Here is a 24553-nt window from a genome sequence, read left to right on the forward strand (position 1 = left end):
GGTGTAAAAGAGGTGTAAAAGAGGTGTAGAAGAGGTGTAAAAGAGAAGATTTATTCATGAGGTCTGAGGAGGAACGAGGCGCTTCAAAGACATGATATTTACCGCTGATATCCACCAGGACAAGATAAAGAAGAGTGTGGAATTCAAGGATTATGTTGATATTCATGTAAGGTCCCAAACTCCATCTTAAGTCTTTGGTTCAATGTGCCTGATGCCAGGGTTTTGTTTTAAGAAGCGTGGGCCCGAAAATCAAAAAAGATGCTCCGCTCGAGTGCTTAGTCAGAGGCAGCGCGGCAAGAGTGTCGACAAGCACAAAGCCAAATTTTGTCTGGAAAATGAATGGACCTGATTGCACGGTATTGTTTGAGTTTGGCTTGACGAAGGCAGATGACCAGATTCGACCAGATTCAAGTTCTAGATTCCAACACTCATTTTAGGCTCAATGCCCCGCACCGGAGAAGACTTGGGTCCAATTTCAATTTTCATTTATGGCCCCACCCCTTCCTCTTAGCCCCACCCCTTCCCCTTCAACATGAGGGCCAATAGAAGGGCTGAAGACACGGCTCTTGGAAGTGGGACAGCCCTTGTTTGGTTGGTAATTTCTTATTTACAACAAGTCAAGAGATTTGTGGTGTTGTTATAGAATATGTTTAATTCAAGGGCCAGATGTTTCAGAGGGTAAATGCCTCTGAAACATCTGGCCCTTGAATTGTGCCGGAGGTGCACAACACGCCACTGTCGCAACATTTTGGGTCGTACAAAATATCCCAAAAAAACTGTTTCAATATTAGTTAATACAATAACTACTGATGGATTCAATCTTGTGACATAACATACTAAATGCTTCACCCTCATTACTTTGCAAAATTGCCCATCCAGAACTGAACCAGAATTAAACTAGGACTAAACTCGTACCAGGTCTGAACCAGGACCCACCCAGAATCAAAGCAAGACCAAACCGGGTCCAAACTAGTGCTAACCCAGAATGAAACCACTTAACTAGGTTTTTTATGTAATTGTTATTGTTTTTTATAGTTGAAAGATGGGTCGCATGCCAGATTAAATCACTTGGAGGGCCTGATTTGGCCCCTGGGCCTTATGATGAACAGCCCTGGTCTAATCAATTTACTAACCTATATCATGGGGATTACTATATAGATTAGTAAATGAGTCTTGTGAACTTTGGCAGACTGATGCTGTAAAGATGTTTTTTATTAATAGACTTAAGACTTTATATATATCAAGTTGGTCAGACTGTTGCTGACGTGCTTATTAAAGGGACAGGCAGTGTTCAACGGGAAAGACACTGTTCTTGTAGCGGGAGGTTCTAGTCCAAATGGACAGTAGCCTCCTGCCCGAGGGGAGCGGCTCAAATAGACCATGTCCAGGGCGAGAAGGGTCAGCGCTCTCCACCTTTGCGTCGTGGCTAGGCTAGCTCACATGCCCCGTGGAGTCCATCACTCTGTTGGATACGGAGTGTCCAGTGGATAAGTCCAGTGCGGCAGAACATGTATTTCCTGGTTTTACATGAACTCCTCCTACCCGTTGAAGTGTGCACCTGACATTTTCCGACACCCGCGCTCCTCGGACCTTTTCGATCGGCGCCGAAGAGCACCCGCGCTGAAGAGCACCCGCGCCCCCCGCACGCGTTCGCCCTCACCTGTGCGCGCGGCGAGATGAACGGGTCCGCCGCGGTCCCGTCCAGGCTGAGCTCGTCGGGCAGAACGGGGGAAGACGACTTGTCCGACAGCTGCTCCGACTTGAGCGAGGCCTGCTCTATCTCCGCCATCTTGATCTGCTGCTGGGGACAAAGCCTCTCACAGTTATTCATATCGATGCGTCCTCGTGGAGCGTGGTAAGCAGCAGTACGCTACAAAAGAAGAAGATCCAGCTCAAACGACTTAAAACCGTACAGTAGGTTGAGTTGAGTAGTTTTGAGTATTACGCTGTGAAAAATGAGTATCTACACAATGTGAAATGAACATGTATTCGGAATAGTACACTTGATTTGAATATTTCTGACTAGTTTGGATGAATTTACTAGTAAAACCTATATTATCTAAATTGGTTTGAGACAATTTAAGTTAAACATGTTGAAAAAAGTCAAATAACAGAGGTTTAAGAAGTAAATCAATCTAAATTAGTTCAACTTACTCAAATCAAGTTTAATTCTGAATCCAGAACCTTTTACCATAACATGTAGATATTCTTTTTTTGCAGTGCATGGGTTCATTTACATACAGGACGTAAATAATCTTACTTGCTTCAAAATATTTCCAACATGTTTCAAAATATTAAAACATTAGTAAAAAACTGTACTTTGGACTCAAAAAGCAGAGAATTTTAATTGAATATAATGATATTTTTTGAAAACGTCTGAAGTGTCTTACAAGTCAGTCATTCATGTAAGTGGTCAAAACTACTTAAATCAACACCCCAAATTTAATCTCGAATTTAAGTCCTCTGAGCTCACATCCAGTTTTTGCAGTGTAACAACTCCAAGTGCTCTAAAATGCATTACTTATATACGTATATACTTGATACTTTTTTCTAAATGTATTGAGGAATAAAATAACAATAAGGTCTGCAGACGTCTCTCGCCTTCCTGCACTTTTTTGGGGCCAAACAAGATAAAACAAAACCTCCAGCGCGCCCGGACACGCTTCACCAAACACGGACAATTCAAAGTGGAACCTGTTTGTGAAGAGAACAACATAAGGGTAAGATAAGGGTAAGTCAACATGTAGCTTTTCTCATCTAACAGTTCCAGCAGTGCCAAAAAGTCACAAGAAGCTGTATCCAGTGGAAGATGACTGCATATTAAAGGTCTTATATGATGCCATTTTTACAACACATTTTTTTCTCATCAAAATCGCACATTGAGTTGTGTTTTGTTTCATTCACACATGTTAAAATAAACCTACACATAATTTAGAACTTGAAATCCTCATTCGCACCTGATTTTTTTGTTCATTGTAAAGTCCATACACCAGGCATGTCCAAACTAGGGCCCGGGGGCCAAATGCGGCCCTCAGACCAATTTTTGTTGGCCCTCCAGCTTCTTGCTATGTCGGCCCAAACAACAAAAACTGGTACTTTTTACTGTGAAATTGGGAAAATTCAGGCATATTGATGTCATACCAACCTAATATTAATCTTCTAGGTCTAATTAAAGGTGTGGAGGCTCATCGCAATTACGTCAAATGCAAAATTTCTAATGATTCACATTCAACAAATTCGACATTGTCAAGTTGTTTGTGGCCCTCTGCCCCGTTTAAGTTTCAAAATGCGGCCCTTGGAGAAAAGGTTTGGACACCCCTGCCATACACCTTACCTTTACTCTAAAATTCTCTATCTTATAATACTTTCGGTGCTCAAATTGGCTACACTACAAAGCGAACCAGCTTCAATGCTAGCTGCTAATGTTGTTAGCTTTGTTTACGCGGCTTCACTCTTCGGCGCGCCAACAGGTTCTCCACTTCTGTTTTTTTCTAGTTGTTTTTCATTCACATTCACAACTTTCTTTTACGCACAATGCGATAATGGACCGTTCTAAATCAGTTTAAAAAGATTCAATAATGCATGATATAGGACCTTTAAGCGTAATGGTGACTATGGGAGCACATGCAGTATCTACTCTGTGTACACTAAAAGGAATAGTCATATTTTCTCATCAGGCTGAATCTATGAAGGATCCAAACCTCAAAATAACTCCAATGGCAACAACATACACTAGACTCTTTATAACGTTGTTTGTATTGTACTGAACAGGGAGAGATAGAGTGGAAACTAAATGTGCTCGTGAATAAAGAAGCCAAAGGAAAAGAAAATGCTAAGGAAATCCGATGGTTTGAGACTGGATGACGGCTCTATTTTTCTTCCCTAAGTGAGAGAGACAAAGCGTCTGTAGGAAGTGATTTATCGCTGATATGAAGCAGTAAATTGCCGACCATTGAGCTGCAGAAGGAGGAGGCGGGGCAGGTGCTGTATATGGGGTAAATGTAAGTCTCACTGCACTGCAAAAAGGATATTTGTATCGATCTAAATGAGTTAAATGTGGAATAACTCGGGTGCATTCCCTCACTTGTCCAGGAGTGATCCATCATAGAAAAGGTTCCAAAGGTAGTTATCTGGACAATGTTTAAACAAATCAAGATGTTTCGATTTCCATCTGAAAGTACTTGAGAAACTGGTTTGAGAAACTCCACTTTTATGCAGCCTTAGCATTCTTCTGTTTAACTCTCAGCCCTGTTATATTCCATTCAAGTCCTATTGTTTCTTCTGTTTAAAGAGTGGTTCTCTTTTTCCACCTTCCAACTCTTCCCTCTACTTAAACTCTTCACCTCACGGTCTTCACACGAGTGGTTTGTGTTTTTTAAAGGAGGATGTGCTGCACGATGTAATCTAGAATTTGAGTCTTTTGTGCTGTGGCTGTGTGGTGTAATGTTTTATGCAGTCTTTCTCACTGCACTGTATAGAATACACTACTTTGTTCTGTTTCAGTGTGGGCATCTTGTCCTTAGGATGAACCTGTTTTTGTATTCAGGTACTGCCCAGTTTAAAATAAACAGATATATCATAATGTCTAAAAAGCCTTCAGACACAGGGGATAGAAACCCTATTACTTCTTTGTACCTTTTGTCCTGTTTTTTGGAATGTTGGAATATTTACACCTCATACACCTCAAGTAGTTTGACTTGGTCTCAATGGGGGACGTGAAATTAATACAATTTAAATAAAATTATTTAAATCACTTGTTTGTAATTGTCAATGATCAGCTTGGAACCTTTGAATCGAGTGGGCCACAGGTTCTGACGGAATAAATGTGATAACCTTTTGATTATTTATTGGTTTTAGCAAAAAATGAAAAAAACCTGACCAACTTGAAGGGGAAAAAGACCTATTGTGATGAATTATTTTGCCATATTGTTCTTTTGCCATACCATTCTTGTGAGTGGCTGAGAGAATGAAGTTGGAACAATGCGCAGATGTTTCACTGTCAGCCAGAAACTACAAGCTCAGCAATAAGCACGGTGAGCAAAAAGAGAAAATAATAATACAAGAAAATATAAAAACAATGACCAAATATGAAAAAACAGCCTGAAGTATAATCGTAGCTAGCATCAAATGTTTGAACGATAAACACAGCAAAGCCCAGAGGAACGCGGCAAGGTTGTCCCATGTCCCCCACCAATTTTGGCACCCTTGAAAACTTGTGTATTCAAGTTAGATACAATAGAAATAATAGTTTGACTCATAGACTAAAAAAAAAAGCAGTGATCCAAAAACTTTGCAAAAATAATTTGGGTCCTGGGGTTCGAAACGTCCCTTCAGCGCGACATTTACAGATTCTATCAGGGTGACAAAATTAGCAATGTGCTGTATGCCGCATTTGAGAGTGAATATGCTCAAACTGTATGCACAAACATATTCATTTAAGAGACAAACAAAGTACGGTAGCAGCAGCTGTTTGGCACCACAACGCAACAGAATCTGCACAGCAAGAACCTGACTACCCTTTTCAGCAATCCCAAGCTTATATTAACAAAAAGAACATCTACATCAGCTAAAATGACTTGCACTTTGAAGATCTATTTGATTTCTGAATAGGCTTGACAAGTTTTTTGTAGGAACTTTGTAGTCAACACTATTCATATCAAGATCAAATAGAACTTTTAGCATGTACCTCTAGATCTGATTTTTAGCAGCATATATGGCAACAAATAATAGGACAAATTAGGTAAACTGGGCTCAAATTAAACAAAGAAAATGTGTCCCAAATTGTTTGCACTGCTGGTTCCAAAAGTCAAATTTGTATTCATTTTTCCCAAAGACTTTTGATAAAATTCAAATACAAAAAGGCCCTGTATCCATTGTCCATAACATGATTCTGTGGAAACAACTTCCTGTCATCCCTGACAGTTGTTTCTCTGTCATGGTTCAACATCAAAGTGAGAGAAGGGACATACAGGACCTTTAATAACATTGAACTATTCGTAAATCGATGAGAAAAATGTCCGACAATTTCACTTTTGAGAAACAATATTCCGTCCACTGTTGTAAAGCGTTTGAATGTTGTCCACACGCAGACTCACTCAGACACTGTATGAAGAACACACCCACAGCCTTCAATCATTAACACAGCGAGAGAAAGACAGAGGAGAAGGAACAGGAAGAGCACGAGAGAGAGACAGGGAGACTGATGGTTTTGACAGCGTCCGCGGACAGGTCGCCGGGGAGAGGAAACCCGGCGATTGTATCTTCTGACCCACCCGCTGCACGTTTGTCCCAGTGATCGACAACACTGACACAGGACACAACGTTAGAAGACTGTCTTTTACAAAACATTTCCTGTAGACAACATTTCAGAACACAACAATACAAAAATGTAACAGCAGACAGGGCCGTTTCTAGATATAGGCAAACAGAGCACAGGCAAAGGGGCCCACGAGCCACTAAGGGGGCCCAAGAGAAAGATCTGAAGGGAATGCTCATGTTTTAACTACATTCTCAGCTGTCTATCATACTCAATGTTGGTATATCTGTTCAATTTTTGACGTTTCTTCTTCATGTGTGTGAATGTAAGGGCCCCCCAAGCATAGCAGCTCACCCAGGGCCCCCTTGAAGCTAGAAACGGCCGTGACTATAGACAGTTTTTGGTGCGTACATGCAAATTATGCTGCATTTCAAGGTATTGAAACTATTGTGACAATGTGATTTTAGTAATGCATTTGACACTCTGGTTACTATGGTGATTTTGAATGTAGACATGCAGTATTCATGCACAGAAAGTGACCCAAGATGCTATATAGTTGACAATAAAAGCAGTACAGAAATGCAAATATTTCAATTACAAGAAGCCCCCCCCCTCCCCCAAGTAAAACGTACTTACTATTGTAAACTGTTGATTGAAATGTATGGCCATGAATTTGAAATAAAGCGCCTACAGGATTATTTCAAAGCGAGCGTAGTCTGACTAGCCATAGGTCTTTCTTGTTGCTCTACAATGTATAGACAGGAAGTCACGTTGATATTGCTTTATAGAGGCATAATTTCCTTCCTTCACAATATATTGAACCAATACAGTCAAGATGGCAGCCGCGTTATATCCACTGATTTACTCAATAACTTACTTTCCAAACAGATGACTATGACATGTCAACCAAGCTTAAGGGTCATTTCTGCTGTACGTTCCAAATATATAGTCCTCTGTCTGTCCTTTGCATTATTCTGTCTGTCATTTGTCCGTCTCCTCAGAGCTTTGTGGACGTGTAGCAACTCTTCTCCTATGGGTTTCTTGGCTTCGTTTGTTTTTCGTGTTGCTCTTTTTCTTCCGTTTTGGTCGACTCATTAACTTACTTTAGCGCCCTCTGATGGTTATTTAGAATACTGGCTTGTCATTAGAAACAGCAGTAAAAATGCAGTGTTGTTAAGATGAAAGTTGTTGAACATGAAGCATAAATGTTTCTTAGCATTGAGCTTTACAAATGTGTAATGCATAAAACATGGTGAAAAAACAGAACTAACTATTTTAAAGGGCAATATCTGCAAAATATTACAACATATAGATGTTACAATAAATAGTTTCATCATCAAAATCCCAAACCCTTCATATCAAATACATCCGCTAACTGTACCTAACCCCTCCCACTCCAGCAAGCACTGACCAATCAGGAAGTCCTCTATTCTTGTCTGCCTTCATTTCAGTACAATTCTAAACATTGAAGCAGAAATTGTGAAAAAACGCATTATTCTAGTTGACTACGATCGACCAAACGACTGTCATGTTCTGTGTGCATGTTAAACAGTTGACCAGTGCCTCGGGAGTACCTCTTGCGGGTGGCCCTTGCCGCGTTTGCCGAGCGGCGGGGAGGAGTAGTGGTGGAACACAGAGCCAGACAGGTTATCGATCATCAGCATCTCCCCCTCCAGAGAGTCCTTCATGAGGAGAGACACGCTGTCCAACCACTGGCTCTCCTGGAAGACACAGGGGACACGGGGACACGGGGGGGGACAGGGGTACGTACGGAGGAGGGACAGGCCAGGCCGCAGACCGAAAGGGCAGTGCGGGGTGGTGCATACAGGACGGGGAACATGCGGACATGCCAGGACAGAACACGCAGGACACGTATACGGTGGTCAGATTAGAAAGAGGAGGTCAACAGCTCTGCTCCAGGACATCTCACTCAAGCACGTTCTCATTCACTCAAGCTGGAAAGTCACACGAGGACCTGAACTTAAAATAAAACAGTGAGATAACAGGTATATACAAGCCTACTCTCTGCCAGGGCACGACTTCACATTTTACTGTCGATGCGCGATGCAACTGTGGATGAGCTTGTTGGATATCGGAGAGAGAAAGTATGTGTGCTTCATGGATTTACAAATATATATATATATACGAATATAAGAGGACAAAGAGAGGATTGGGGGACACAAGTCTTCTGCAGCAGTGGTTCTCAAACTGTGATACGTGTATATAATATTGGATGAATTTACAATCACTTGAATCCACATATTTGTCCTCTTTTGGATTAGTCCTTGTTTAAAATGTGTATAGCAATGGTTTAGTCCTACTTTAGACCTGGTTTAGTGTCAGTTTAGACCTAGATTTATCCTGTTTAAGACCAGGTTTAGGTGGATACATGTTTATTCTCCCAAGGGGGGCGAATCAGAAAAGGTTCGACAAGCACTTGCCCAATTTTGATGGGCAAACATGTCAAATTCTGCTTCTGTAGAACAAGAACATGAAAAGTTGTATTGCACACCTCAACAGGGCCTTTTGTTGCTTTTAATACCCATGTCAAAACATTATTCCCTTACCATTTTTAGCTTCAATCACACTTTTGTTAATTCTGTTTACGCGTTCCTCTTACTCCATGCACTCACACTTTGTTTACATTTGTGACTTTAAATGTAGTTCTCCTGTGCAGTTTTTTAAGTCATAAATCATAGCCAGACTGAGCATTTCTCCTGTCAAAATGCATTCATCGCAACTGCGTCCTCATTTTAACATGCTAGCATTTTGGCTAGCTTAACCCGACGGTAAAAACGGTAAATGTTTTGGAAGTGCAACTCAGCGGTTGTGTTCACGCCACAGGACATCGGCTTTGAACATACTAGAGTCCATTAGTGAACTCTCTTTGCACCAAGGGTTTAGTCAGAGCTTAGAAACACAACGTTACAGAATTTTTTCTCTTTTGCATCTGCTTTGGCTCACGTTTTGTTTGATCTGACCTTGTATGTCTTCAGGACTCTATTGTTCTCCCCCTGCTCCTAGGATTAGAAAAACTACATAAAATAGTCTCTTGCTGACACTGCTTGTTGTGAAGAAAACAGGTACGCATCACATTGGTAATTTCCTTTATTGCAGTTGTGCAGCTAACCAAGCTAAAACACATTAGCACATAATTAGTAGCTGTGGCTTTTGATTCTCATCCTATTGATCGCTTAGCAACTCGACTGGTCCGGAAAGATTCTATGTTGCGATGGGACTGGGACGTTTGTTATTTCCAACTTGAACATTAGGAGTTCTGACTTTACAGCGTTCCAACTGAAATATCTCGATGTAAATAATTTGGCTAGTGCTAATCTGTAGGCTATAGAAATGTCACTGTTAAATTGTGTAATGTTATATCAAAATATTGTCGTATTTGAGGTTAACCACTCATAACTATACTTTTTTGTGGTTACTATCATTGTTTTAACACAATTGATATGTGAAGTGGGAGTCTCTTGATCAGCTCCCAGTTCACAAGTACGATTTACCAGTTGGAGCAGTGTTCCAGAGCACTGACTTGTTTCAAGTCAGAGGAGCAGTTACCAGTTAGAACTCCAGAGCCAGTCCCTTGTATTTCTTCCTATAGCCGTTAGCATTAGCCTTAAAAAAATCAAGAGGCTGGTTTCAACCACATTTAGGTCACAGTAGTAAGTAAATGTAATAGATGAGCATGTAAACCCTTTGATGTTTATTTTTAGATTATAATTAGCGTGTAAAACTAGCATCTGAGCTAAAGGCTAGCTGACCTAAAAGTGAAATGTGCTTGTGTAATAATATAGAGACCCTAAACATCCTCTTTTACTTGTAACAGGTGAAGAAAGCAGAAAACTGACATAAATACCGTGAAATAAACTTTTTGTGACATGGAGATTAGCGTCACCATTCATTTGTAAGCGATAACAGCTTTAATTTGACGTACTGTGTCTCGGGTTAGCATCGGCTAGTCAAGTGATCGCGACTAAGAAACGGGCAGAGACGGAGGATTTTGCGCCTATGAATATCAATGCTAAAACATACCGTTATAGCATGTTAAGCTAGCCACAGCCCTGAGCAGTGAAAGCTCTGTATTGTGTCCGATACATCACCTCAATTACACCCTTCAACACCTCGTTAGAACAACGTCGGATTTGCATTTCGCTTTGTAAATGATTAGCTCCGAAGCCGTTTAGACAGGGCAAATTAGGCAACCCAAATAATCCTTCCCACCTCGGCCTTATCTGTCTGATCGGTGTGCCCAAAAAGTAATCTGCCAAAAAGGCGCTTACTGACAGCTCCAGGAAAACTACAATGGAAATGATTTATGTGTCTGCTGCCGATCTTACAATGAACACAAAGTCATGGCCCTTAGCAAATTCAACTGCATCCAAAAGAAGAGCATTACATCAGCAGTGGAGCCAAAATAGCAAAGTGCGCATCACTCCTCTTCGATTTCAGAACTTTTTGACAAAGCAACTTTATTCTTGGAGGTTTCACAGCGATGTAGTTAAACCGAAATTGAGGGGCTGCGATTTTGGAATGTTAGGACAGAGTCTTGTTTTAGACCTGGGTTGAACATTTTTGCGCGTTGATGGTAAAGACTGTTGATGTTTAGTCGTTGATTGATCGGTTGATGGAGTTTTAGTCGACTAAAATGTTTTAGTACTTGACTTATTCATGTATTTAGATGATGATGTATTTCTATGGGACAGCAGACAGGGGAAAGCAAGATGAAGATCTGGGAGTTAATCATGAGTTTAATCGGACTCTTTGCATAAATACATGGATTTCTTGCACGTTTCTATACTAGAGTTTGCATGGACTCCCGTGCAGTTTAGGTCAGATAAAGTTTAAGTGTTTTAGCTAGTTTCACGTCAATTCGGATCTCCTTTAGTCGGCTAATCGATCGACAGGCCATGGAGTACTGTTCAGTGCTAATCTGTACTGCAATGAAGGCTCTATCGCTCTTTAGCTCGATACTAAGCTCAAACACAAAATAAAAGTACCTTCTTTACGTTGCCTCTGATGAAGATAAGATCATTATAACGCTGTTCAGGGAAGGTCACATTTCGATAGTTGCTCAAATGGGTTCAGTAGTTTTAGTATGGATCAGATTTCCGATACTTTTGACAACTCTACGTCTCAAAAGTCTTCAACGGACATTATTCTGCACCTGCCATTCTACGGTTTTCAGATCCGACCCAGGCCACTTTCGTATGTGGTAGTAAATCCGATATGCATCCGTACTTTTAGGATGCGACTTCTGTCTGAACGCTCAGGTCTTGTTCATCCCACCTCAACGTCAAAGTCAAACGCCTGAGTCAAAGTGGAGAGAAATGGCAGACGAAGAAGCCAAAAACTGTCAGTGGAAGAAGAAGTTTGTACCGTAATCGCGCTGCATTTGAGGAGATTGCGAAGGAGTTGGCATTCCATTAACACCAGACAAAAACGGCAGTCTATTTTTTTTTGTAATGTGAACGGCCACGTTAAAAAACATCAGATTCAGACAGAAAATCCAAACTGGTCTTCGTAACCTGCAGTGTGAACATAGCCTTAGATAACACCGAGGGTCTCACGTATTAAGTATGTACAGCAATGTCACGACTTTCTACGTTAAGTTTGTGGAATTGCGATCTATAAAAAAGACAATTTGACAGAGAAATGCGCGGCCCTGTCCATCGCCTGTGAGGACTTTAGAGACAATCGGAATTCCACGTCAAGTTTTAGAAGGGAACGCCAACCAGACACAGTTTTGCATTCAAACTATTAAACTACTAAACGTCTTTTTGTGAATTGCTTGGATCCGTCTCATGATTGAAAAAGTATAATTCAAGTACGATCAAGGTTCTATTATTCATAAAAAAACGTTGCCAATGCGTTATCTCACTGTGACTGCAAGAGCGCTCTCAACTTGGATGAAATTCCCTTTTTATTCCTTTCCAACGGTAGACCACCATTTCATTTTCATATTTGACCTGCTCTTTTGGTATAATTCATCGTTAAAAAACAGAACAAAAACACGTTAGCGCTTTTTGGATGCACGCTGCGGTTTATTAAAAGTGGGCGCACAGTTTTCTTCTGGTGCGATGAGCTGATACAGTACAATAGAAGAGTAGAGTGACTGTCAGTGGCCTGAGCGAGCCCCCGTTAATAACTGCTTTAGAGGTAACAATGGGCCGGTCTACAGAGAGCAGAGAGCCGCCAAGTGAAATGAATTTCTCTCGCTCTGCCGCCGTCTAATCTCTGCTTCTGTGTGTGGCCTTTCCCAGACTCTCACCACAGCCTCTCCTCAGCCTTTTGTCTTTGAAGGAATATAGATGTGAAAATGTGCCCGGGTGGATGCTTTAAAGAGGCGTGGAGAGGAGGTTAAACAAGGGCATTATGATACCCATGTTTTTTTTGTTTTTTTTTATCAATCAGTGTTTCTAAATTTTATTGAATGTGTCATTTTGTTTGCTCAAAGACTTAAAAATGACCTCTAAAACCAAAGAGAAAGTACTTTTTACTTTTAAGTCCTTAGATATTTGTTCTAAAATGTAGTGATGTAAAATTAAGTATCCAGTGTCAATTTTGTACAGTGATTTTACTTTTCAAATAAATTTCAATTATTTAAAAAAAAAAATCTGCGGTGAACGTTCCAGAATTGTTAATTTAGAGATCAAAGAATGAAACAACTAAAAGCTGAATAAACAATGTTCACAAGAATTAAGCAAATGTCCCAGAGCGCCCCCTGTCCTCAGGGGGCGCTCTGGGAAGAGACCTCCATGAAAACCACAGTGAAGGAGAGATCCGACTACCACGGACTAAACCAGGACTAAACCAGGACTGAACCAGGACTAAACCAGGACTGAACCAGGACTGAACCAGGACTGAACCAGGACTGAACCAGGACTAAACCAGGACTAAACCAGGACTGAACCAGGACTAAACCAGGACTGAACCAGGACTGAACCAGGACTGAACCAGGACTGAACCAGGACTAAACCAGGTCTGAACCAGGACTGAACCAGGACTGAACCAGGACTGAACCAGGACTGAACCAGGACTGAACCAGGACTAAACCAGGACTGAACCAGGACTGAACCAGGTCTGAACCAGGACTAAACCAGGACTGAACCAGGACTAAACCAGGACTGAACCAGGACTGAACCAGGACTGAACCAGGACTAAACCAGGACTAAACCAGGACTAAACCAGGACTGAACCAGGACTGAACCAGGACTGAACCAGGACTAAACCAGGACTAAACCAGGACTGAACCAGGACTGAACCAGGACTGAACCAGGACTAAACCAGGACTAAACCAGGACTAAACCAGGACTAAACCAGGACTGAACCAGGACTAAACCAGGACTAAACCAGGACTAAACCAGGACTGAACAAGGACTAAACCAGGACTGAACCAGGACTGAACCAGGACTAAACCAGGACTAAACCAGGACTAAACCAGGACTGAACCAGGACTGAACCAGGACTAAACCAGGACTAAACCAAGACTGAACCAGGACTAAACCAGGACTGAACCAGGACTAAACCAGGACTAAACCAGGACAAAACCAGGACTGAACAAGGACTAAACCAGGACTGAACCAGGACTGAACCAGGACTAAACCAGGACTAAACCAGGACTGAACCAGGACTAAACCAGGACTAAACCAGGACTGAACCAGGACTGAACAAGGACTAAACCAGGACTGAACCAGGACTGAACCAGGACTGAACCAGGACTAAACCAGGACTAAACCAGGACTGAACCAGGACTAAACCAGGACTGAACCAGGACTGAACCAGGACTGAACCAGGACTGAACCAGGACTAAACCAGGACTGAACCAGGACTGAACAAGGACTGAACAAGGACTAAACCAGGACTAAACCAGGACTAAACCAGGTCTGAACCAGGACTGAACCAGGACTGAACCAGGACTGAACCAGGACTGAACCAGGACTAAACCAGGACTAAACCAGGACTGAACCAGGACTAAACCAGGACTGAACCAGGACTGAACCAGGACTGAACCAGGACTAAACCAGGACTAAACCAGGACTGAACCAGGACTAAACCAGGACTGAACCAGGACTGAACCAGGACTGAACAAGGACTAAACCAGGACTGAACCAGGACTGAACCAGGACTGAACCAGGACTGAACCAGGACTAAACCAGGACTAAACCAGGACTGAACCAGGACTGAACAAGGACTAAACCAGGACTGAACCAGGTCTAAACCAGGACTAAACCAGGTCTGAACCAGGACTGAACCAGGACTGAACCAGGACTAAACCAGGACTGAACCAGGACTGAACCAGGACTGAACCAGGACTGAACCAGGACTAAACCAGGACTAAACCAGGACTGAACCAGGACTAAACCAGGACTAAACCAGGACTAAACCAGGACTGAACCAGGACTGAACCAGGACTGAACCAGGACTAAACCAGGACTAAACCAGGACTAAACCAGGACTAAACCAGGACTGAACCAGGTCTGAACCAGGACTAAACCAGGACTAAACCAGGACTAAACCAGGACTAAACCAGGACTAAACCAGGACTGAACCAGGACTGAACCAGGACTAAACCAGGACTGAACCAGGACTAAACCAGGTCTAAACCAGGTTTAAACCAGGACTGAACCAGGACTGAACCAGGACTAAACCAGGACTAAACCAGGACTAAACCAGGACTAAACCAGGTCTAAACCAGGACTAAACCAGGACTAAACCAGGACTAAACCAGGACTAAACCAGGACTGAACCAGGACTAAACCAGGACTAAACCAAGACTGAACCAAGACTGAACCAAGACTGAACCAGGACTAAACCAGGACTAAACCAGGACTGAACCAGGACTAAACCAGGACTAAACCAGGACTAAACCAGGACTAAACCAGGACTAAACCAGGACTGAACCAGGACTAAACCAGGACTGAACCAGGACTGAACCAGGACTGAACCAAGACTGAACCAGGACTAAACCAGGACTAAACCAGGACTAAACCAGGACTGAACCAGGACTAAACCAGGACTGAACCAGGACTAAACCAGGACTAAACCAGGACTGAACCAGAATTAAACCAGGGCTAAACCAGGACTAAACCAGGAATGACGTGCTTCCATTTGCAGATATAGACTGTGGGGCCAGAAGTACAGAACAACTGTTAAACTTACTACGACTGTTATACTTAGTTACTTTCCAACACTGCATTGTGTCCTCTCAAATTCTAAACTTAATCTCATTCTTTTTTAACTTGCAAGCCCCATTTTTTTGTTACCGAACATAACAGTTACACTTGCAAGCAGCAATGAAGGCCCTTGAACCCCACTAAACCTGTTGTTTGGTCTTGTACTTTTACTTGAAACACATGACCGCACAGATTTATTGTGAAACACACTTAAATTACAGGCAACAGGACTTTTAAATCTAAATTCTAATTCAAATGTATTTAGATTTGTGAAATAAATGAGCTCAAATGTAAGCACGCTGTGTGATTAATCGTATTGCAAACGTGTGATTAATCTGATACATTTCTAAACAGATTGACAGCATTATTTCTTTGATAACTATGTAATTACTACTGTGTCTTTCTTTCCTTCAAAATCGAGTTTGAATTTCCCTAACGTGACAACCCTACACTGTGTTATTTTGGTTGGCCAGACTTGTGAACGATTAGTGTCTTTTTCAAACATTTTTCTAGTTAAAACCACACAAATAAAAAAGAAAATAAATCTCACAATCTCTGCCAATCCACAAATGACAACAATTACTTCTCGACAGACAATTGTTAACCTTGTTGCGTGACACCAGTTTGTCTACACTGCACAAAATGAGTGTCTCGTGCGGACCCCCTCGGCGCGTCGCCCAGTGGAGCGCCCAGTGTGGCATTTGCCCCGCCCGAGCTGATACATCACACCTGACTGACAGCTGAAGCCACTCGTCACAACTTTCCCTTTGTTCTCCTTTGCTTCAAGATGAAATGAATACTGCAGTACGACCAGCAAACACGCACACAAACACCAAAGGTCACAAATAAATAAATAATCTGTTGTTTCAGTCTCTGTATTTGTATTTATGCTGACAAATTAGTTTTTTAACTTTTTTACTGATCAAAAATCAACAAAAATAACACAATAAAAGGTTATGTACCATTATTAACAATTATTATTATTTTTAAACAATGTGTCATACAATACAAATAAAAACATTTAAAAAAAAAAATGTGTGTGTTTTTGGTTAATTAACCTAATATATGTATTAAATTTGTTTGTTTTTTGCTTCTATTAAAAATAATTGAAGCAGTAAATAATTGTACAGATAATTTGGTATAACAAAGAAAGGCTTAGTTAATAATGAAATATGAAGGGGAAAAAATTATGATTTAAAAAAAAAAAGTATGATCTAGTTAACCAAATATGACATTTTATCAAACCTGTATTTGTCTTTTTTTTCTGAACAAAAAACAAAACAGTAAAAACAAATTATTTAAAGATTGAAACTGTGGCTAATTGTGCAGACAATTTGATCTAATAAAGTATTAATATTTAAAGAAAAAGTCGGTTAGCAATTAAATGTTTTATTCTATTTGTACATGATCAATCCAGGAGCCCCATTCCATGCAAATCTGAATCAATTGATAAATAGAAATGGGTAAAATAATAATAATAATAATAATTCTGAAAAATGCTTGATCTAAAGATAATTATTTGACTTGATTTGGTCCTTTCGGGATTTTAGGGTCATTTTTCTGGACTTGGGAAAAATCCAAATGAAATAAAAACTTGTGGTGGTGAATGAAGCAGCATTTGCATGGTGCAGCTCGACCCATATTCTCTCAGGTGTGGTCTGTGTACGTGGCCTCTTGTGACGGTGCCGTGTGCTCACCCATACCACATGCCCCGACAGCACACCCCCGAAAACACGTGACGCCGCGCCCTGCCCCTCTCACCTGCGACGGCGAGTACAACGCCTGCCCCGAGCTCCTGGTGCTGTGCCTCATCCTCCTCAAGCCTCTGTCGCCTCTCTCCTCCCTCACGACCGGCCTCGACGTCTTCTCCTTCCCCTTCTCCGCCACCAGCCCTCCTCCACCGGCTCCTCCTCCGGCTCCTCCTCCTCCACATCCGGGGGCGCCCATGCAACAGAGGGTGCCCTGGGCCAGCTCCAGCTCAATCTCTGCATCCATCTCCGCCTCCTCCTGGGCCTCCTTGTTGGAGTCGTCCAGGTGCTTCATCAGCACGGCCACCACCACGTTGATGAGCACGAACTGGGCGGTGAGCACGAAGGAGACAAAGTACATGGGCGAGATGAACTGCAGGCTCGGGTTGCACGCGTACTCCAGCTCCGTGCCGTGGTCGGGCGGACACTCGCGCAATGTGTCCTGGGGAGAGGGACCAGATGTTTGAGAAAGACGTTTTACGCTGCTTTTCTTGCATTTAGTATTTACATTTTGTTCATTATAAACGGCAATGTTGTTCTGAAAGTGACTGCAAAACACTTCACGGGACATTTCACTGTAACAAGCAGCAGATTGTCATTTGGTGTTTTTTTTGGTGAAATATTGCTACGTGACATTTGACTGATTATTTTTTTGATATATACTGTATATTAAGTATAGTACAGAGCAGTGGAGCATGATTATTCAGAGAAAGATTCTGATGAGGGAACACTGTTGTTTTTTTACACCTGGAAGAAAGGTTGCTTAATTCAAGTGTTATTCTGCATTCATTATCTCCCACTAGAATGCTCAAAATAAGTTACCTCAGTGACATCACTAGATGGTAATCAAGAAGATCTCCCTCATGTTTTTAAAGGAGACATTTTGGTCAAATTGATCTAAAATGACTGAATGATAGAAATGGAGCCACTGGCTTCCTAAAAAATCTGAATTAATAGGCTTTGTGTATTTTAATTTCACAGGAGGAAGGATATTATTTTACTTTACTTATTTTTATTTTCTTTAATTTATTATTTTAATCTATTTTCATTGTATTTATTGTATTGTATTGTATTTATTGTATTTATTGTATTTATTGTATTTATTGTATTTATTGTATTTATTTTATTTATTATTTACGGCTAGACAACATTCCTGAACTTTTCGTGAATTTTTTTCTCCCTTTTTTTTCTTTTTTATACATATTCTACATATTTAAGTCCACATTAATATAACATTATGGCTAACATATAGATGATTCTTAGTGTCCTGTAGAGACTTAATAAACCTCCTGTTATTTGCATGGAGAGATTTTAATCTACAATCTGAGAGCGGTCGAGAGACTTCTTCACCAAATGGGAATACTTAAAAAATGTGCAAATGAAACGATTATTTTGCATAATATGTCCCCCGCGTGCTGCCTAATTTGGCGTGACAACCCCAAGACCATTTCCTGCATTCTCTATCGACTAAATGTTTGCCAGATGTTTAATTATTGTCCACAGCTTGCTCCAGAGATATCTATTGTAATGTTATTTTTTGTCTCCCTCTCATTACTGTTTTGGTCTTCATAACTTTATCTGACTTGCACATTTTACCACACTAATTACCAATATGTAGAAAATCCCCACAGTCTGGCTCCACCATTTTCTTCAATGAGTTGGAAGATTTTTTTTTTTTTTTTTAGAAGAAAAACCCTGTACAGTGCTAATGAGCTTTTGTGACCACATTAGAGAAATAATAAATGATTAAAACTTTACAATTCAAAGCAAAAGTTAACTTAAGGAATAAAAGGTTTGGTTTTATAAAGTTTCACAAAATAGTTGGTTGTATTAGAGAGTCTTAAAAGTGGGATTTGATTTTCTCGAATAAAATTCTTTTTTTTTTTCATTTTCACATTTTAGAAATTAATTCATTATCATTTTCCTAGCACTTGTCACATGAAATAGATGGTGGAGGACATTGCAGCATAAAAATGTTACATAGTGCATTTTTGGCTGGTGAAAAGACATAAAACTTATACATTTTTAAAAATACATTTGGATGTAAATAATCTGCAAATACAATCATCCAAAAAAATAAAAATGAATGTGTTGATGGTTTAATAAAACAAGAAAAAATGACATAATACTTGTGTTAGTCATAAGTGTTTTTGATTTTGTGTTTGATTTTTAAGGACAAAACTAAGAAAACTAAAATGAAACTAAGAATGAAATGAAACTTTATCAACTAAGATTCAAACAGAATTAATTAACTTTTATCTGACTCTAACTGAAAAAACAAAAACGATTTTTTTTAAAAACCTGGTGAAAACACTGACTTTAATCTATTCTTTGGACTTCAAAACACAGATGAAAACCTGCTGATGATCTTATTGTAGTAAATTATATCACATTTAATATACATTTTTTTTCGATTTCATGCTTAATGGTTTCAAATTGAATGCATTTAGTCTTTTGTTTTGGCATAACCCGTTTTCTGTCAGAATTGAACTGACTCACCTTCATTATGCCGTTCCAGTTATCGCCCGTGGACACTTGAAATAAGGTCAGAAAGGCCATGCCAAAGTTCTCAAAAGTAGCGTGACGACTCATGCCCTCACACGGGTAGTCTTCATTACAGACTGCGCACAAAGAGCAAGACACACAAAACAGCATGGTTACTACGGCAACGGAGACAGTTTTTAGCATTAATTTAATAGTTTTATGAGAAATATTGTTCTATATTTGAGATTTTACTTAACAGTTTACCTTTTTGTCCCCTGTTTCACAATTATTTTGGTAAAGTTTATATTGTACTTCCTGTTTAGACACAAGTATGAGGTAATTCCACAACTGTTACCTAGCAACCACATTACAAGCAAGGGTCAAAGGGTCACAGTTATGATTTGACAAACAATAATAGCATTTAACACCTTTAGTTTGTTGAACGATCGTTTGAACTGTCTCTGTGTTTTCAATGACTCTTCTTCTTCTGTCACTTTAATGGCGGTTGGAAGCCGACTGAAAAGGTGCATTTACCGCCACCTACTGGATGAGTTCTTCTTCTTCTGTGTTTTATGGCGGTTGGGATCCACAAAGTGTTACATTACCGCCACCTACTGTAGTTGTACGACTTCAAAGTATGTGTTTTACGCTATAACGTAAGAAAAAATGAAATAAAATAGAGACAGAGAGAGAGAGTTTTCTATGACACGTCGCGCACTGATGACATCACAGAGGGAGTCCGTATTAGAACTTAGCGCTACTTCCTCGCATTTTTATCTTTTAATTTTTAAATTGTCTTCACATACTGCAACTTACCGCAAATAAAACTATGATAAATATTTTACACAAACTGAACTAATTCAGAATTAGAAAAACAGCCGAACTTGGACTTTAAACATTTATTTAAGACAATAAATGAGTTTTTTAATTTTTTTTATATTTTGGGGCAGTAGCCTAGGAAACCCCCCCATCTGGATCTTACTTGTTGTGTTCTGTAGTTGGACTGCCACAAAATAAATAAAGGTATAAAAAAGACACTTTCTGTGAGTGAACAGCTTGTGTTTTAGTGCAAACAACTCCAAAAGCATCTGTGAAACAGCAGTGCTCTTTTTACAACGACACAACGTTCAGCTCTCTCCCTCCTCTCTTTCTCCATCCCTCTGTCTCTCTCTCTCTCTCTCTCTCTCTCTCTCACACTCTCTCTTTCTCCATCCCTCTTTCTCTCTCATTCTCCATCCCCCTCTCTTCTTCTCTCCCACTCTCTCTTTCTCCATCCCTCTGTCTCTCTCTCTCTCCCTCCCCTATTTCTCCATCCCTCTGTCTCTCTCTCTCCCTCCCCTATTTCACCATCCCTCGGTCTCTCTCTCCCCTTCTCTCACGCTCTCTCTTTCTCCATCCCTCTGTCTCTCTCTCTCCCCCTTCTCTCCCACTCTTTCTCCCTCCCACTCTCTCTTTCTCTATCTCTTTCCACTTCTCTCCCACTCTCTCTTTCTCCATCCCTCTCTCTCTCTCTCTCTCTCTCTCTCTCTGTCTGTAAAAATATGTAAATACTTTAGTTTTCATAAAGGTGTGAACAATGTCATGACAAAATGTTTGGACGGACAGAGCAAATACCTGTTTAAAATCTCTCATGGTCTCTTTCCCTCTCATTTTCTCTCTCTTTCTTTTTTCTCTTGCTCTCTCTTGTTTTTTCTCTCTTTCTTTTCCACACGTTCATCTTCTCTCTCTCTCTCTCTCTCTCTCTCTCTCTCTCTCTCTGCCCCTCTCTCTTGTTTCAATCTCTCTCTAACTCACTGTCTTGTTTTCTATCTCTACCCTTATTCTCATTCATTCTCTCTCTCTTTCATTTTCTCCAAACATTCTCTTGTTTTCTCTCTCTCTAACCAGCCCTCTTTCTCTTTCATTTTTTCCTCCCCTTTCTCTCTCTAATCTGTCTCTTGTTTTCTCTCTCTTCCCCCTCTCTCATTTTCCCTTTCTCTCTCATTGTCTGTCTCTCTCTTCCCTCTTTCAAGTTCTCTCTACCTTCTTTCTTGTTTTCTCTCTCTCTTTTCCTCACTCTCATCTTCTGTCACTCTCTACCCCTCTCTCTTGTTCCCTAGCAGTCTCTCTCTCTAACTCACTGTCTTGTTTTCTATCTCCACCCTTCTTTATAATTTATTCTCTCTCTCTACCTTCTCTTTCATTTTCTCCCAACAATCTCTTGTTTTCTCTCTCTCTCTACCCAGCCCTCTTTCTGTCCTATTTATTTCCTCCCCTTTCCCTCTCTTTCTCTCCCTAATACCTCTTGTTTTCTCTCTCTGCCCCTCTCTAATTTTCCTCTCCCAATGTCTGCCTCTCTCTTCCCTCTTTCATGTTCTCTCTACCTTCTCTCTAGTTTTCTCGCTCTCTACCCTCTCTTTCCCTTTCTCTCACTTTCTCTCTGTCTCTTTACCGCTCTCTCTTTTTCTCTGTCTCTACCCCTCTTCTTTTCTATTGCTCTCTCTTTCCCTCTATGACGTTAAGTTTCTCTCTCTCAACCCCCACTCTAGTTTCCACTTTTTTCCCTCTCTCTATCCCTCTTTCATTTTTGCTCTGTCTTCCTTTCCCTCTCTTCCTTTCCCCTTTTCTCAATCACTCTCTCCCTTTTGCGCACTTTCTCCACCTCTTTCATCTCCCTCTCTCTCTCTTATTCCACCACATTCTGTCCCTCTCTTTTTCTCAACCCCTCCTCTTCTCTCCCACTCCCTCTTTCCATCTGTCTCCCTGCTCTTTGACTCGTCCCCTCTCTTATCTCCACCCCTCCAGCACTCTCTCTCCTCCTCTTTTCTCTCTCTCCCTCTTATTATCTCCATAATCTTTGAAATGGCCTCAGTCGTCATACAGCACTTGATTTGGTCTTCAGTAATCCTTTCCTCTGCCAAACAACAACAAGATAAAAGTGTCTTTATTCTTCACAGAGGATATTTCTGGATGCTACTTATGTGGAATCTGCAAAGTGGAAATGATTTATTTACATTTCCGCTGCCCAATTGCTGAAAGTGCAAGAGAAATACAAACTCAACCAGAAAAGACAAATCATGACATCATAACGTTGGCGCTTGGACCTCAGCAGGTGGCGAAGTCAGTGATGTGAAAAGTTATAATTATATTATTTATTATCTATTATTTATTATCTATTATTTATTATCTATTATTTATTATCTATTTAAACTCAAAAGTGGACATATTTGTCTTTTAAACATGCTTTATTTTACCTTGGGAATAGTATTTCATATTTTCTAATTCAAGTTGCTTTTGCTCTCTTTGGCCTTTAGGACTTTCCTGTTTGGTTTGGTCCAAAGTCCAGGCGTGAATGCTCCATTGGACCGTGGTCTGGACAAAACAGTTGGTCCTTTAGTCTGGGAAAAAGAGGCGGTCTCGGTCTGGACCAAGCAAATGTTCGGACTCGGGACCTCCTCCAGGAAGTGACGGACGTTCGACAACGCACGACGACGACAAGCAAACACGTGCGAGAAACAGCCCGAACGAGACTAAACTACAGTAAAGTTAAATTGTGCTACGCCAAGCTCTCACTTTCATCGAATGTCAAGTTAGCCAAGTTACGCTACTTGACCAAATAACTACAAACTGATCCGCCAAACTACAGCCTGCTCCTTGTTCGAGTAAAATATGAGTCTCATTTGGCCTTCAAATCACAAAAGGCAGCCACAATCTGAATCTGTAAACTTCACGTCTTCACACAGCCGACAAAACCAAATGAGCCTTGTACCAACACTAGGGATGTCACGATATCATATTTTAGTGTTTTAGTGAAATAATATCACGATTTAACGCTGGTACACATTGCATGACACAGCGGCGCATGAGACAGCGGCACATGTCAGCGGCAGCAGCGTTGGGACAAAAGAAGTAGGGGGGCAGGGGGGCTGAAAACAGTGTGATGCGTAACTCACTCGGAGTGAGTTGGGAAACATTTTCTACCATGTAAAGCGCTCAAATTAATTGCACAAGTTCTGCTATTATCAAACCTCAACTATTGTCCAACTTTATGTTGCAATAATTACAGTTGACATTATAAGAAAAGGAAAAACTGTTCAAAATATGGAGGCACAGCTGGTTCTCAACTGTGACTATTACATCTGCACTAAGTTCATGCATCAGAAATTAGGCAGGTCATTGTTACATGACAAACTTCTATACTCACTGCTTGCATTATTCAGGAGTGTTTCTGTCACAAAAACGTTCTTTTAAATAATGAAACGTTTAGTGCAGAGGGGCCCCTTCCCTTTCAGGGGTGCGACCCTTCTCGCCTCATGCTTCTGGACAAGGGGAAAAGTGGATCTCCAAATGGCTCCTGAAACTTCGCAGGACTAATGCATCGTTGATCGCTCTTACTCCTAGTCGGTTACACCAGGTGCCCTCCCATACCCGGGAGAGGGTTCCTTTGTCTCCCACAAATTCAAGCATTCAGACCAATGTGGCCATTTTCATCAGTAAAGAAAGCACAAGTCAACGGATTGTTGAACTTGTCAAAAACCTTCCAACACTAAACCCTGCACAGAGATCAGCACCACGGACAGCTCTAAGGACCCAAAGAGCTTGGAGGAGGCCTTAATCCACATCTGAGCCTTCCCTCGCAAATGCAATACCTGAGAGTGGCTGAAACATACAGAGTGGCATTAAAGTGAGATTTTTTAAATATAAATATTAACATTAACTACCTAATATCCTACCAGTGATCCACAATGTAATGGCTAGGCTCAGAGATCATTACATATTGGCAAAACTGTGTGAAGAGGAAATGAGGCATATACTCAACAATTGTACAATGTTTTCTCTTTTTATACTCCATGATGTTCTGTATTTGTCATGTTTAGTTTGACTGCAGAACAAGTCTGGTTTAT

General features: G+C 40.8%; 1 protein-coding gene across 4 annotated transcripts in view; it reads right to left on the reverse strand.

Annotated features, from left to right (window-relative positions):
* The window catches only part of cacna1ia (calcium voltage-gated channel subunit alpha1 Ia), a 156418-nt gene that overhangs the window by 3634 nt on the left and 128231 nt on the right, over positions 1-24553 (reverse strand). The window contains exons 30-33 of one of the 4 annotated variants that reach the window (XM_072442469.1): positions 19686-19807; positions 17200-17628; positions 7831-7977; positions 1661-1798 (exon numbers count right to left, since the gene is read on the reverse strand). In XM_072442469.1, the coding sequence (XP_072298570.1) occupies positions 1661-1798; positions 7831-7977; positions 17200-17628; positions 19686-19807 (836 nt within the window). Of the gene's footprint in view, positions 1-1660; positions 1802-7830; positions 7978-17199; positions 17629-19685; positions 19808-24553 lie in introns of all 4 variants that reach the window. The other 3 variants (XM_072442468.1, XM_072442471.1, XM_072442470.1) reach the window with 3 other exon arrangements.

This window comes from Eucyclogobius newberryi, unplaced genomic scaffold (genome assembly GCF_026437365.1).
Source record: "Eucyclogobius newberryi isolate DKJ021-1_F unplaced genomic scaffold, fEucNew1.0.hap1 SCAF_13, whole genome shotgun sequence".
Classification (NCBI taxonomy): Eukaryota; Metazoa; Chordata; class Actinopteri; order Gobiiformes; family Gobiidae; genus Eucyclogobius; species Eucyclogobius newberryi.